Raw genomic sequence first — 14,504 nt, 5'->3', positions numbered from 1 at the left:
ACCTGAACTTTGATAAGATTGGAATGGGAATCATGCCTTAGAGGAGACTGTAAGCCTTTTGATTTGTTGGGGGGCAGGAGGGGAGAGGAAGGTTGAATAATTTCACAGTCTTTATTAATCAATTTACTGCTGCTCTCTTCAACGCAGTCCCCCTTAAGGGAAAATAAGCAGTTCCCGTCCCTTTTCAGGAGCCTGACAAAGTACACATTTGTGTGTGCTTTTGTAATCAATTTAAAAATTCAGATCAGACACAACATCTGGTTTGTGGCAAGATTTCCCTTTCCAAAAGAAAAACTGAATTAGTCTATTATGAATCATTCAACAATATTGATATTACAATCTGAGCAGAAATAAATGTCATAAAACTACCCAACAGTAAATACTAATGACAGTAGGGGAACCTAACTTTAAAATTTTTTTATCATTATTTTCATGAATGTTTGGAATTCTCTATTTCCTGCCATATCACTTGAACATACACTGAGGCTCTCCTTTCTTCCTATCTCACTTTATTTTCCATTTGGCATTTCACTCTAGGAATGCAACAAATGGCCAGAAAGGGAAAACTCCCTCTGCCTTAAGAGTTGCCCAACACTTCAGTGTCTTAGCATAATTCAAAGAAAAATTGTTCTGGGTGGAGGAGGTAATCCCACCAGAAGATCCTCCCAAAACCAGAGTTTACTAATGTGTTCCCTACATTGTAGGGTTCACAACTCTCTCACACACAAGGTGACGAGCAGTTCAACCCCAGTGTGCAGTGGGGTGACTAGGGTGACAGTAATGCAGCTGTTATCACTTATTTTATGAACCATTTATTCTGAGAATTCATTTGATGTGTGCCTTTGGTGAAAATTTGTAGTCTGTGCTGCACTAGAGACCCTATGTCTGGGTTGCAAGTCAGCAAATGAGAGGTCAAGTTCAAAAGCTTCATCCAGATACAGCTATTAAGCTTTAAAAATTGAAGCTATCGATCTGAATTATTTCAGTTTAGAGACAGGTCTCATAGAAACGTTATAGGAGCAAGGAGCTCTAAATTTGCCAGAGTACAGCTGGCTAGGGATGTCTATTCCCAGAGACTTGTTTCAACTGAGAAAGAGAAATGCACCAAATTAGTTTTTTTTCTTGTCTTAGTCTTAACAAGAAAACTTGATTCTCTGGGTACAGTTCTACTAACTTTGGCTTTCATTTCTGAGATTAAAACAATACTAGCTTGCATGCCTAAGCAGCCTTTTATTTTCACAAAATAATGGCAGCAAAAAAAAAATCAGTAGATGCTCAAGTAGATGCTCAAAGTTTTAAAATTCTTGGTAACATCCCCTTCTTTTGCCTCTCACTTCCCAAAAAAATATTTCACTTGATGCACAAGTCATAAGCTTTTTAAAGAAAAATCTAACAGTAGGTTTTGGTCTCCTCTGATTTTAAAACTAGTCAGAAGCCAGAAGAACTCATGAGAGCCAGAGTTCTTTCTCTTATCACAGGAACTCCTGCAGCAAGGGCAGAGCTGTGCCTGGTGATGGAGCAATGACTGATGGGTGAGTAATGCTCCTCCAGCAGCAGCTCCTAATCTTGTTATATGGGGGAATGTGAGGTGATTAGAACACGAGCAGAAGTTGCTGTCAGAGGCACCTCCCAGTACAGGTGCAAACTAAATGTATTGCAAAGAGCAGAATTAATTTCCTTAGCAATGGCAGTGGCAGCTGGGCTGCTCCCAAAACTTACCATGGGCACAGGCTGCACCAAGCAATGCTAGCAGGAGAGACTGAAGCACACTGAACTTTTCATAAATGCACTCACTCTGATCCAGGCATGCAGGAAAGACTCATCTCTGCCTGTATTCAAAGCCTGATAGATCTAGACAATATCTGCCAAGATCTACTTAGCTGGAAGCCAGGGGTTTGGTGGAGCAGGCTTTCAGCAGCATGCAGGACCCTGCATTTATATTTGCATGACTATACAAATGTGTGTTAGTATTTAGAAAAAAAACAGTTATTGTCTGGGGGTTTTTATTTTTAACCTGCTTGCCAATAAATAAACTTATTTTTGTGCATTTCATTTCTTGCATTTATTTTAAGTGCAAGCAAGTGATTAAGTGAAGCACAAATTAAAAGGCAGAGTGGACTCCCAAGAATGTCACTTGAAGCTTGATTTACTGAAAGTTAGCAGGATGTAAGCTCTGATGTGCTTTTCTTCCTCTTGACATTGAAAATATGCCAGCACTACCACTCCTAAGTGCCATAATGATCTGGCCTTAAATTTACTTTTAAAATTCTTTTTATCATGCACACTAGATGGTGCTCAAGTTAAAAAATGAATGGCAACTTCAATAGACTTTCCATTAGATTAGCAAAATACATTAACATACTTATATCCAGAAATCAGGGAAAACTGACTACTCACCTGAGCCTCTTCCTGATTGCTGATCATTTTACTAAAACTGCCTTTTTGCTGACTCCGTTCACAATCACTCCTGATTTTTAGTTGCATATTTATGGAATTTTTGCTGTGATTTATAGCATCCTGCATTGGTGAGAGTAGAATGAATTACCTGAATATGTGTACACAGTTCCAAATGCCATGGAAATGCACTTCACCAGCCATCAGAAATTCAGTCTCTGTGTTCATGACAATACTGAGTTTGTGGAAACATTTGAAAACAGAACTATTTCTCTCTCAGTGATCATATTGGATTAACCTATTCGTTTGTGGAAAATTTATCATACTTCTTGACATTTCAAGCAAACTGTACCAAGTGTACCAAGTCACTGACCTTTATCCCAACCACAGTCTGAGTTTTGAGAAAATCAGGCTCTTTTCAAGTAATGCAGAGAGAAGGGACTCAGCAATTCAGAGTCTGACACTATTCAATAGGTATCCAGTCCTGATAGACCCTCCTGAACTGGCAAAGTTGGAACAAAGTGGTCACAGACACAGGTGAGAATGCAAAACTGATGAGGAGCAGACACTGACAGCAATGCTGAACTTGCCACAGGCATGCAGGCAATGAATTAAGCTGAAATATACATTCAGATTCAAGCATCTGGATGATGACATTGCATTGATTAATTGGAGATATTTTCTACTTTTTCAATACCTTAATAGCTCTTCATGGAACGTTATTAATTTCTGCAGGGTTGATAATTCCTTGGGCAAAGCCAGAGGCTGACTTGGGCTGCAGACAGATGGCCACTTGCAGATCTGGCTGTGCAGCTGCAGATGCTCCTGGACCTAAGCTATTTTTCTTCCGTAGCCATTAGAGGTTTTCCCTACTTCCCTCTCTCATTGGCAGTGGATTTACTTGAATCCTTGTTCTCTCATTTCAGAACCACAGAGTTAAGCCTAATTTTCAATCTAACTTTGAAGCAAACAGCAGTCCATCTATTCTCTCTGCTGAGAGAGGGCAGGGACTTTCAGCAGCGAATTAGTAGCAAGCAGCTGTTTCAGGCTGACATCTTCAGCCAGCATGGCAGTTTGCAAAGTGAACACCAAGCCCAGAAACACCAGCTGGGCTAAAAGGCTTAGCCCAGACCAGATAGCAGCTCCACTTTTGGAAAAATCATGACAAATTATTCCAGAATTGCAAATCACTTGTCTAGGAGAAAAGGACATAGGAAGCAAAACTAATTGAATTTTACAGTACTTCTCAAATCCCCCTAAATATTTGATCACAAAACCCAAAAGTGATCTTGGTTCCTTTTGTCCGACACCTGCTACTCTGTCACAGATCAACATTACAAAACAAATGGCTCCAATCTGCTGGAAATAACAAAAGGTAAGAGAGTGTCAAGTGCTGTTTGCACAAAGAGGACTGTGCAATAAAGAAGTTCATAAAATCATGAGCAAAGTTCACCTTTATCCTCTACAAATAACATTTCAACTTCCCTGTGTGTATATAATGAAAAAAAGCAATGTTTCATCACATACAACCACCCTGTATTTACAGTGTATTTGCCCATCATTTTTTGCCATGAAAGGAAAAGCATTTAACAAATTGTGAACAGAAATCACCATGGATTTAAATGTGGGGAGACCATTAGGAACTAGAAACCCTCACCCAGCCCTTTATTCAGAGAAAAGAATACATCTTTTTCTTCCTCACATCAGATTACAACACACATCCTCTGCAGGAGCCAGTGACACCCACTGCTGCATCTGTCTAAATACAGACCCTGTATACACTACCAGCTCCTGAATAGTCTTTTTTTTTCACCCCAGACATTGCCATGAGACTATAAATCTAAAAAGCATTTTTAAATAATTACACGAGGATATTAGCCCTAACCTAAAGAGCTTACAGCTTAGCCTACAATCCTTCTTCAGGATTCTTTATTGCTGTCCAGGGGATTTGCACAGATGCAGCAGTTTGACCAGAAGGCCATTTCTAGAAGTCTACATGATTTCACAGAGATTAATTCTACAGTTCCTATGGTGAACATGAGGTTGCACCAGAGCATCCCCAGGCAGAATAAACTCATCTGCTCAGGAAACCATTTCTGTGACTATGCAACTCTGAGATATTATCACCCTATCACCACATCTGAGCATGCAGAGAACTGAATGGATAAGGAGGAGTTGTTTTTCTATAATCACTCTGATTCTCTTTCAGGCACAACAGAGAATTAATTGCAAAGTAAAGCCCCTTCTCTCATTGAGGATTTTAGCAATAAGAAAACAGAGGGTTGGAGTACACTGCAGCAGACAGTGCTTTCCTGGGTTATTTAGGCTGAGTGACTGCCTTTGGTTATGTGCACCAGTGAGTTTAGGCACTGGATTTTGAACAGTACACGTAGGTTGGCCCAGATGGGCAGAAGGCTGAAATCAAATCAGCAAAATGAAAAGAGCTAGTGAATCAGATTTTCTCAAATTAACTGCTATTTAAAAATAATAAGCAACTGCAATTGATTCTCGTTAGTGCATCAAGGGAAGATGGAGAAAATCCAGAGCTAGGCAGTCACTTCATTTATATTCTTCTATTGAAATCTTGCACATTTAATCCATATGAGCAGTAAACAGAAGAAAGCTACTCAGCATTTAAGCAGTCAGTGTAATTACAGGCTGCCAAGGAATGTGCAATAGGTGCAGTTGAGCCAAACCCTAGAGCAGAACTCCTCTAAAAAAAAGCCAGACATCTTGAGAATGCAAGTCTGAAGCAGCCCCCATTTTTGGAAGGGGAAAATACAAAACCACTAGATCCAAATAGCCAAGAAACTGAGCAGGTTTAAAATATTTATCCGGATTTGAGTTGTGACAATTTGGCCAGTACACTGTCCAGGCTTATTGAGCTATAAACCCACATCAGATGTTTGCTGCCCTCACCCCAATAGGCATAAATATTTTATTTTGAAGACTGTGTAATTTAAAATAAAGTCTGATTACCAGTAAATTAAAGACCAACAGAAAGAACGGTGAAAAGGAAAGCATAATGGAAAAAAATGGCCTTAAATTGAAAAATGAAGGGGTGAGGGAGCAAAAATTTCTAGATGTTTATAGCATCTTGATTATAACCCTCCTTGACATCATTCTGAAACACGAGTTAAAATCCATAGAGATTAGGGTTCAACAAAGCAAAGAAAACATAATATGGCAGCTTAGGGCACCTGAGCATCGATGAAGCAACTTAGAAGGGGAGTGGATCCAAATATACCATTGGGATCCAAATATACCATTAAATAAGAGGGCTGGCAGTGTATTCCAGTTATGCAGCAGTGGAATGGGAGCATCTCCAGAGGGCTCAGCCTCTCTGAACCATTTGTTATACTCCAAGGAGCAGCAGTGCCATGGAGCTTTCTTTAGCCACACAGTAAGAGACTCTCCTTCTATGTGTGCCAGCAGCACCAGCCTGCCAGGCTGTCCCCACACTTAGAACTCCAGAGCAAGAATCAGAGTGGTCTGTAGTGCCCAGGACAGCCTGTGTGCCAAGGGACACCCAGCAGTGATCCAGTCTTTCCTTCTCGCAGGCACTCAGCAGCAACTGAGCCAAACACCTGGGAAGGGGAGCATCATCAGGCTTTCCTTTCCTCTGAACACTTACAAGAAACAGGAAAGCAAGCAGAGACCATAAAAAAATGAGAAAATACTTAACCATGCCTGAACTGTTCAGGTACAAATGGCAGGATGGAGCCTGGGCTGCTTGGAAAAGCCAATCAATCAATACTGGACTTACTGCCACTAATACAGAAAATAAACAATGTGGCAGGGTTATCCAACAGCTGGGATTGAGTCAGGCTCCTGCAAGCAGACTGGGCAACACAACTACCTTACTATAGAACAAATGCATATCCTAAGGATCAAAGGCATTCAGTGTAACTTTTCTTAGATTAATTGCCTGATAAAAAGATTAAAATTCCAATGGAAATCATGACTGAAGGAAAGTAAAGAAATATAGAGCCCTTCATCAATGTTATAGTCTTTAAATTTTCATTGCATCTGCCCCAGTAACTTATGTTATTGAAAAGTTTAAGTATGAGAAGTTCATTTTGCCGGAGTGATGACTGGGCAGAGCAGAGAGCACAATGGAGGAGATGATGAGTACAGCAAAAGCAAGTGCAGTGTCCAGAGAGCGGTACCAGAAAGGACACTTGGAAAGGATGATCCTTCTGTCATGAACAGTTGTACCCATGTAACAAAAGAAAATCACATTCAGTGTCCTAATCTCCTATGTCCCGCTAGTTTAATGTTGTATACTCTTTGCTTACTTCTTAGCTTCCCACAAATGCCTGTGATTTTTTTTTTCCTATTATTATACAAAATGGATTTTTATGTGCCTAAGCAAAATAAACTAGGGAAAGAGCCACTTTTAACCCAAAAGTGATATGAACTGCCTCCTCCACACTAATAAAACTATTGATCCAGATTACTGAGGAGAAAAACTCCAAAGCAATAATATAGCTAGCTAGCAGGGGAAAAAATCCCTAAAAATAAATCAGAGTTGCCATGTTCCTCCAGACTCACTGGAACTTAGTTTTGGTGAGGAAATTCTGCAGTCATGAACTGACAACTAGGTAAGGAAGAGAATCAGCTCAAAATCTGGCTCTAAACCTTTTCTTCCAATTATATTACCCAAAGCAGTACAGATCAAGATTTATTTCCTGAAGGTGATTCTCTTCCTTAAAAAACTTCATTAAGCCATTTAAAAACAAATGTAGTTTGAATATCAGTGCCAATTTTAATGCTTAAGGAGCATCCCAGCTATACAAAGTGGACTTTGATTTGAGTGTATCTTATATATTATTGGCCACAGACCGTTCTTTGGCCTGGCATCTAGGTTTCATCAACATTTAAATGAGTAATAATTAGTTTTAATTTCCATAAAGATGCCTCTGCTTAGCTTATAAGGAGCACACTTTAGTGTGTACAGAAATAATGTATATTTGAAGAACCTTTGGTCTTGCCACAGGGGTAACGAGTGTCTGTAATACAACAGGGCCGAAATCTCATGCAGGATTTTTATGATACTTTGGTAACACTCATGCATCAACTACTTTCCTTGTTTTGTAAAGCAACCATGATGCATCTGAAACAATGGAAAAGTGTCACCATGTCAGACCAGCCTCACAGAAAGGCTTTCTGTATTTACAGTGGTTTACAAAAGTTCTGCATATACCATGGACCAAAACAAAACTCAGCTCTTAGCAAAATGTCTTCTCCAATAATTTCTGCTTTCAAGTAGACAGCAGAGCCATGGATTTTTTGTTTGTTTTTTTGGGTTTTGGTTGGTTGGTTGGTTGGTCTTCATTGCAGGAGTGGTTTTTAAGATATATTTTTTCTTTTTTTTCTGACTGCTCATGCAAAGGAAAGAAAAAATGCTTTATGTCCTTTCATTGCTGAGGCTTTGTATGTGTGATCAATACCTTCACAGTGAACCAAAGAACTGGAGACTAAAGTTATCCCTTAGGTACCTATTTCAACTAGACATGGGAAAGGCTGTACAGCCATACTTTGAAAGCAAGGAGTCCCTAGGACCTCCTCCTATTTTACTGAGATTCCTTGTGAGCCTGTCCAAGCCTGCTTGAAGAGATTCCCAGTTCCTCAGCTCTGCCAGCAAAGGACTGCTTCCAGAGATTATCCCCTCCCTGATACCAAAGCTCTACACCCAGAAGGACTAGTGAATACAACTCATCTTGCCTATTAAATCCAAACACCACAGAAGAACTTGAGCTCTTCTACTTGGATCTACACAGGCATCTCTTTGGGGGAGATGGTGGAGGGAAGGGAAGGAGAAAAAAGTAATCCATTCTAAAACAGACATTTGAAACAGTATTTAGCCTGTGGACTAAACATCCTGCAATCCCCAGGACAGACTGGGGAATTAGGGGATGGAAACAGTTGACTTGAACAAACCTGTGAAGCAGCAGTCCTTACCTCTGTTCATAAGACCTTTATATGATTCTCCTCTGGAAAAAAAAATCCAATTAATTTGCAGAAATTAGCTTAGATGTCATTAAAGAAGAGGACTCAGATAATGTTCCATATTTACATAGAAGCCACCAGTTCCAGGTGCTACCCAATGAAGATACAAAGTTTTTTGATGCTAATACCAACCTGAGAAGTTTAGATGGGCCAGTTCACTGGAGACTGCAATGCACTGTAGCTTCTAATATTGCTTTTGTGGGCTATGAGTCATCTTGCCTAGATTTCAGTCCAATCCTAAGCAGCCTTCTGGTGCTCCAGTGTAAGGACCAATACCTCGTGTCTCACTTTCCCCAAATTCTGAGTCTTCTCTCCTCATCCCCTCATTACCTACTTGTGTTTTAAAATCTCATGTAGTTCACCAATCTTCAGTCTTTTGACTATTCAATAGTCTACTGTAAAACACCAATGTAGAAATTTTGTTTCCTGCAAAAAGGGCCAAGAGTCACAGAGTTTGTACACAAAGACACTTTAATGCAAATCAAATAGTACTGTTTCATTCTAAGGTGCTCCACATTCTCAAACACCCAACACTGAGCTTCCCAGTTTTACCATTCCATTGAGAAATTCACTTTTAATCTAAAGAGCAGAAATTTTAAAAGACAACTCTTTAATTTTTACTTTTTTTTATTTAATCAATACAGTTTTTCAATACCAACTGTTAAATCTTTATGAGCAACAGGAGCATATTCTGCAAATTTGTTGATCACTATATAGTACAACCTCAAAACTCTTATCCAAAACCCATGTATTCCAAAATTAGGTTTCCTCCCTCAACATGCAACATTTGAATAAAAAAGTCCTGACTTACTCCAAAAAAATCCACTATGCAGTTATATAAACTCAGATCTTTTGACAACTCCTCTGGCTTATGAAGACACAGGTTTACATAAAGAAGGTTCAAAAGAAAATGAAAAATGAATATTATTTTGCTGAAATTTCCAAAGGATTCTAACAATTCCATAGCAGTACATATACATAAAGACACTGTGTCCAGTAATATAGTATTTCTGAAGGACTATAATTGTTCTCTGCAAAAGGTTGTGGCGTTTTATACTGTAACTATATCAGAAACTACTGTGCAGCCATTCCATTTTATTTAAGCCTTCATAATTAGGAAAGTATCTCTGTTGAAATTATATTTATTAAAAAAAATAAATCTTACTTTAGATTACTAAAAAAAGTGCACATTATGTAAGTGCAGGCTCCATTTCACCATTTCTACTCCTTGTTTGTTCTACATTTTACTTCCAATTCCCAGTTTTTCATAATATGCTGCAAGGCTTGCACTGCAGAAACAAAGGCTATATTTGCCTTTAATCAAAATACTGGTTTTAAAGATATTTTCATATGACCAACACATTTCAGGCAATTTCAAGTATTTCAAAACATTCTTTACCATCCTACAGAATCAAATCTCCACCACTAAGTTGGGGCCTTTAAAAAATAATCTGAAAAGAGTACACACAGTACTTCAAGAAAGCAGAGCAGCTATAAAGTTGAAAATGGCAACATAGACATTTTAAACATTAAAAAAATCCTCCTACATTCTGCATGAGGCCTCTGGACACAAAGACATTGTGCATTTCACATGTTTTTTTAGCCCCATATTTGTAAGTAGAGAGGCAAATTTTCAGAAGGATTTCTTATTTAGCTAACAGAAAAAGAAATCATATTGTAAATGCAGTGCTGTTGCTGCCTTGATTCTCTCATATCATGACAAGTACCAAACTTCTTGTCCTTGCTTACAAGGTTCATGTTTATACTCAGTGTTGTTGTTGATGACTGATATATGTTGGCTGGTTTTAAAATAAGTAACTTGGGAAGACTGATAAAGAAGTACAGAGCTCCGATTTGTTGTGGATATACTGTTTCAGTTTACAGAGGAATCTTCGGTCACAGCCAGTGAAAAATATTTTAACTCAACAGAAGCATGGAATTGCATGATATTGTGATGAGGAATTTCACAATTCCTACAAAAATTTAAATCATTATGCCCAAACCCAGCAGGAGGAACACAATTTGAGCACATCTTCCATCCACACTCTCAGTCAAAATTCACGGGTAAATCCTGCATTCATCTCTGGAGAACATCTTGAGGGACAGATGAAGAGAGAGCAGGTAAAAGCTAAGGTGCAATGCCTGGTGTGCCGTTTCTCTGTGCACTGTGGGCAGTGTAGGAGAGAGGATGTCCCTCTGCAGCTGCATGCAGAACTGCTGAAGGACAGAGCAGAAGTTGTTCCAGCCATCAGTCTCCTCCAGGCCTTACCCACCCCAAGGCTGGGCTGTTGTAGCCTGGGGAATGGCTCTGCTGGGCAGAGGTGGAAGATTATTTCCAGTGTATCCAGAGGAAGCACCTCAGCTTAGAGCTGCAAAGGATTCTTCCTTACCTTGGCTATTTGATGCAAAAGATAATGGTACCAGGCAGCTGGCTGCTGACAGGGAGCTGTGTTACCAGTCACTCTCTCCTCAGAGGGAAAGAACAAAAAATGACTCCACATCAGACTATTACATATACTAATACTTTTTGTCAAAAGCAGGAACACACAGATTCTACAAAATACTGTCTAGACACTGGAGCACACTGACTAAAAGAAATCATTTGAGTACAGGCTTAATAAGGCAGGGTAAAAAAATCTACCACCTTACAGCTAACAACACTTGGAAAATGAGTCTGCTGTGTGTGATTTCAGTGATGTCTGAGGGAGACAAAGCTCGTTATGTTCATGTTTTTCATACTTTCAGTCAAACAGATTGCTGAATAATCATGTTCTCTTTATTCTAATAGGTGAGGAAGCTATTATACAGAAGGTGTTTCCATATGTTGCAGTTAATAAAGGCAATTCTTACTAATAAGAGTAGGTTGTCTCCATTCAGCTATCTGATAAAAAGCCCTCCTGTTTAGAGGAAAATGCAGATCCGGTGCCTAGAAGACTTCTAGAGCTGCACATTTCAATGGCTACTGGAAAGTACTGTAGGGAGATGAATCCCAGGTCTTCTCCAACTGAATCTGAATCAATGACATTTGCTAAAATGTTCAGGGCACTAGGAGCAAGCACTCCATGTCATCAACCTCTCCTTGTATCCATCCTTTTCTTGCTGGTGAAGGACAGTGGACAAGACCTGTATCCATCATTATGGAAAATCATCAGCAAGTCCCTTCAAGAGGTCAGAGTGCTTTCTTCTTTGAGGAAGCATCTGGGTCACTGTCTTAGGAGCTCAAAAAATCCTACATGGAGAGTATGGCTAGTTTTAGGCTGAGATCACAGATGCTCTTTCAGACTGAAACAATAAAATGCATGGGGGGAAATAATTTTTGGGCGATCACCCAGAAGCATGAGATGTCACTTACATCCTTGTCTTTCTAACCACAAAGCTGGGTGCACGCCCACAACTGGATGAAAACCTCACATCTGTACTATGCTGTTGGAGCTATCTGGTAAACAGAGAGAAAAAAAAAAGTCTTGAAGCTCATCTAAGTTTGCTATGATGTGTTCAGTGTCTGACCACATCTTTAAAGCCATATGGAATCCAATCCTGTTGAAGGACAACTTGCCTCAGATGGTTGATATATCCCTAGGTTCACACAGCAGTGCTCCACACTGGATTTCTCTGGATTTCAAAGTAGGGCAGAGATTGTTCACCTGTAAGTACCTGAGTAGAAATAAAAGACCTGCCTCTGTTGCCATTCCCACCTTCAGGGAGACTGACAGTTTCCTACAAGAAGTTACAAAAGGCACATCATCTCTCCATGGTAAGTATCCACCTGTAGCCTTACATTTATGAATTCAAAGCATTCTGCAAGACCTCTTTATCCAGACATATAAAAATGTAGAAATTATTTTGTGGAGAGATATTACTAATAGGAAATAAACTGTTTCTTCATGTCTTCTGGGAATGGTGTTCTGCTGGTTTTCACTATTCAGAATAGGCTTCAAGAAATGCAAAAAATACCCAAAGAAATAGGCAGATGTTTTCAAATACAGAGACAATGGGACCAGTTCCTACACATGCACCTAGTCTGGCTGGATATTTACTGTCACACATCATACTTTCCAGGATTTAAACACAGCTAATATGGCCAACATTTTCAAAATTGGACACTAATGATGGACATTTCCTAATTCAGTCTAAGTTTCAGAACTGCTGAACAATACCTTGTCCTTGTGGACATTCAGTATAGAAAATCAAACCCAAGGTGACTCAAGCCAATACTGAAAAATAAGAACACTCCAAGTTTGCAGTTCTGTTTGAAAATGCAACACCTCAAGGCTAAATCCCATTTTAAAGACACTGCAATGATTTTGAAAGCTGCATATTTTTTGTTGAGCCACAAGAAGGCATAGACAAATGTGATGGGTGGACTCTGCATTCATTCAGTGGGAGCAGTGCAAACAGCCCCTCCCTGACCAGCCAACACCGTTGCCTGGGAACAGAGGGAATCCAGGATAGGCCTGTACAGTGAACCAGAAGTAGCCCTGGCAGAGATGAGGGAAAACAAGGGCTGCTGTTGGATCCTGCCCAGAACACAGAACCCGGCCACAATATGTCCACACAACATTTCTGTCACAGAGATGTGGGAAGTCCTGTTACGTCTGAATTCACAATTAGACATGATTTTGACATTATTATGGTGCTGATGCTGTTATATCTTCAGTGTATGATGGGTCCTGGCTCTGTTGGGGCCTGCCTATTGTTCATGAGAGACTTTGTCTTTGCAAGGATCGGAGAACAAGGTGTTCTGGAAGCTCTTTTCAGCTGTGACCTGGTGAACTTCTTACGGATTTTTCTGTAAGGAGGGAAGGAGGAAAGGAGGGGAGGAAGAGAGAGACAACAGAAGAGATAAATCTCAGTCTTTAACAGAAGACTGCACAAGAGCCAATAACAAACATAACAAATACTCTTACCAGAGCAGGGAGGCTAGTTCATGGAAAAAGAGACTTGCAGTCAACAAGAGTCAGCCCTGTCCAGCAAGTGATGATTCAGACTTGTCTGATAATGGTTCATCGAAAAGTGAATTGGTGTTAGATAATACTTGAATAATAATATTTGATTACATGAAATCTTGGGCCAGAATGCCAGGTAGTGAATCCTCACATGTGATATCGGTAGTGGAATGAAGGACCACAGAAGAAAGGACTGTGTTAGCACCCAATGAACATGCTATCTCTGTAAAGGTGGGAGCAATTGTTGTTATTTACACTGTACCACTTCCACAGATAACACATGACCCACAGCTCTGGACATTTTTACTAGGGCCATTCAGGGGCAGTAAATTCATTTTCACCTTTGACTTTCAGCTGATAAATGAAACATATTAACTCCAGGTGGCCATGTTGTTTGTATTGTAATCCTAACTATCCAAGGATAGTTAATTTTGAGGCATAAATACTTGTTATGTTTCAACTGCTCTGTCTCTTTACTAGTATAAGTCAATAACCACAATGCTGAGGGTATCCAGAGTATGGTATCAGAAAAGGTACACACAGAGTATGCCAAGAACCATCTTCAGTGGCAGAGACCTGAACATTAGATGCTGCTGGAAAATGACCTATTTTCTGAATTTACTGAAGAATCCCAGCCTTTGTTTCGGTAGTTTTACAAATTATAGGGATTTTGAGCTTATGGAAATGAATTAAAGCGAACTGAGGCCTCTAATACTTAATGAGACCAGGCTTTCTAATTCAAACTTTTTGACTTGAAAATGTGACCTACAAACTACAGGGTGATGAGGTGCCTACCTGTATCAAGGTTCTGAGATGGTAACTCAAGGAGTGGTTTTTCCCTTTCATCTAAGTGGGCTGTTACCTCTGAAACTGAAAAATGGTGGCACATGACATTGAAAATACATGATCAGCTGTAAATAAATTCTATTGAATTCTAAAATAGCGATTGGTATATTAAATTTCAAACATTAGTTTGCTACTAGTTAGTTACAGCTTGAGTGGTCCCCAGGGATGTGAGCTTCCATGTTAACTGGGCCACAGAAGAGCACATAAGGGGGAAAAAACCAAACATGCAAAAAGCAGAAGAATATACTCTGCTATTAGAAGTTAAAGGGAGCCTGAAAAATACATCTGTTTTGGTTAATATATTTT

General features: G+C 39.6%; 1 protein-coding gene across 5 annotated transcripts in view; it reads right to left on the bottom strand.

The window, feature by feature from the left end:
• Positions 1–8,859: 8,859 nt before the first annotated feature.
• Positions 8,860–14,504, bottom strand: part of MTA3 (metastasis associated 1 family member 3) — a 137,329-nt gene continuing 131,684 nt past the window's right edge. For 4 of the 5 annotated variants that reach the window (XM_059468480.1, XM_059468479.1, XM_059468482.1 and 1 more), the window contains one exon: positions 8,860–13,195. In XM_059468480.1, coding sequence (XP_059324463.1) covers positions 13,184–13,195 — 12 coding nt within the window. In that variant the 3' untranslated portion in view covers positions 8,860–13,183. The remainder of the gene's footprint in view (positions 13,196–14,504) is intronic. The other variant, XR_009418072.1, reaches the window with a different exon arrangement.

The sequence above is a fragment of the Ammospiza nelsoni genome, chromosome 3, assembly GCF_027579445.1.
Source record: "Ammospiza nelsoni isolate bAmmNel1 chromosome 3, bAmmNel1.pri, whole genome shotgun sequence".
In the NCBI taxonomy this organism is placed as follows: Eukaryota; Metazoa; Chordata; class Aves; order Passeriformes; family Passerellidae; genus Ammospiza; species Ammospiza nelsoni.
This window is presented reverse-complemented; position numbering and strand designations above follow the sequence as displayed.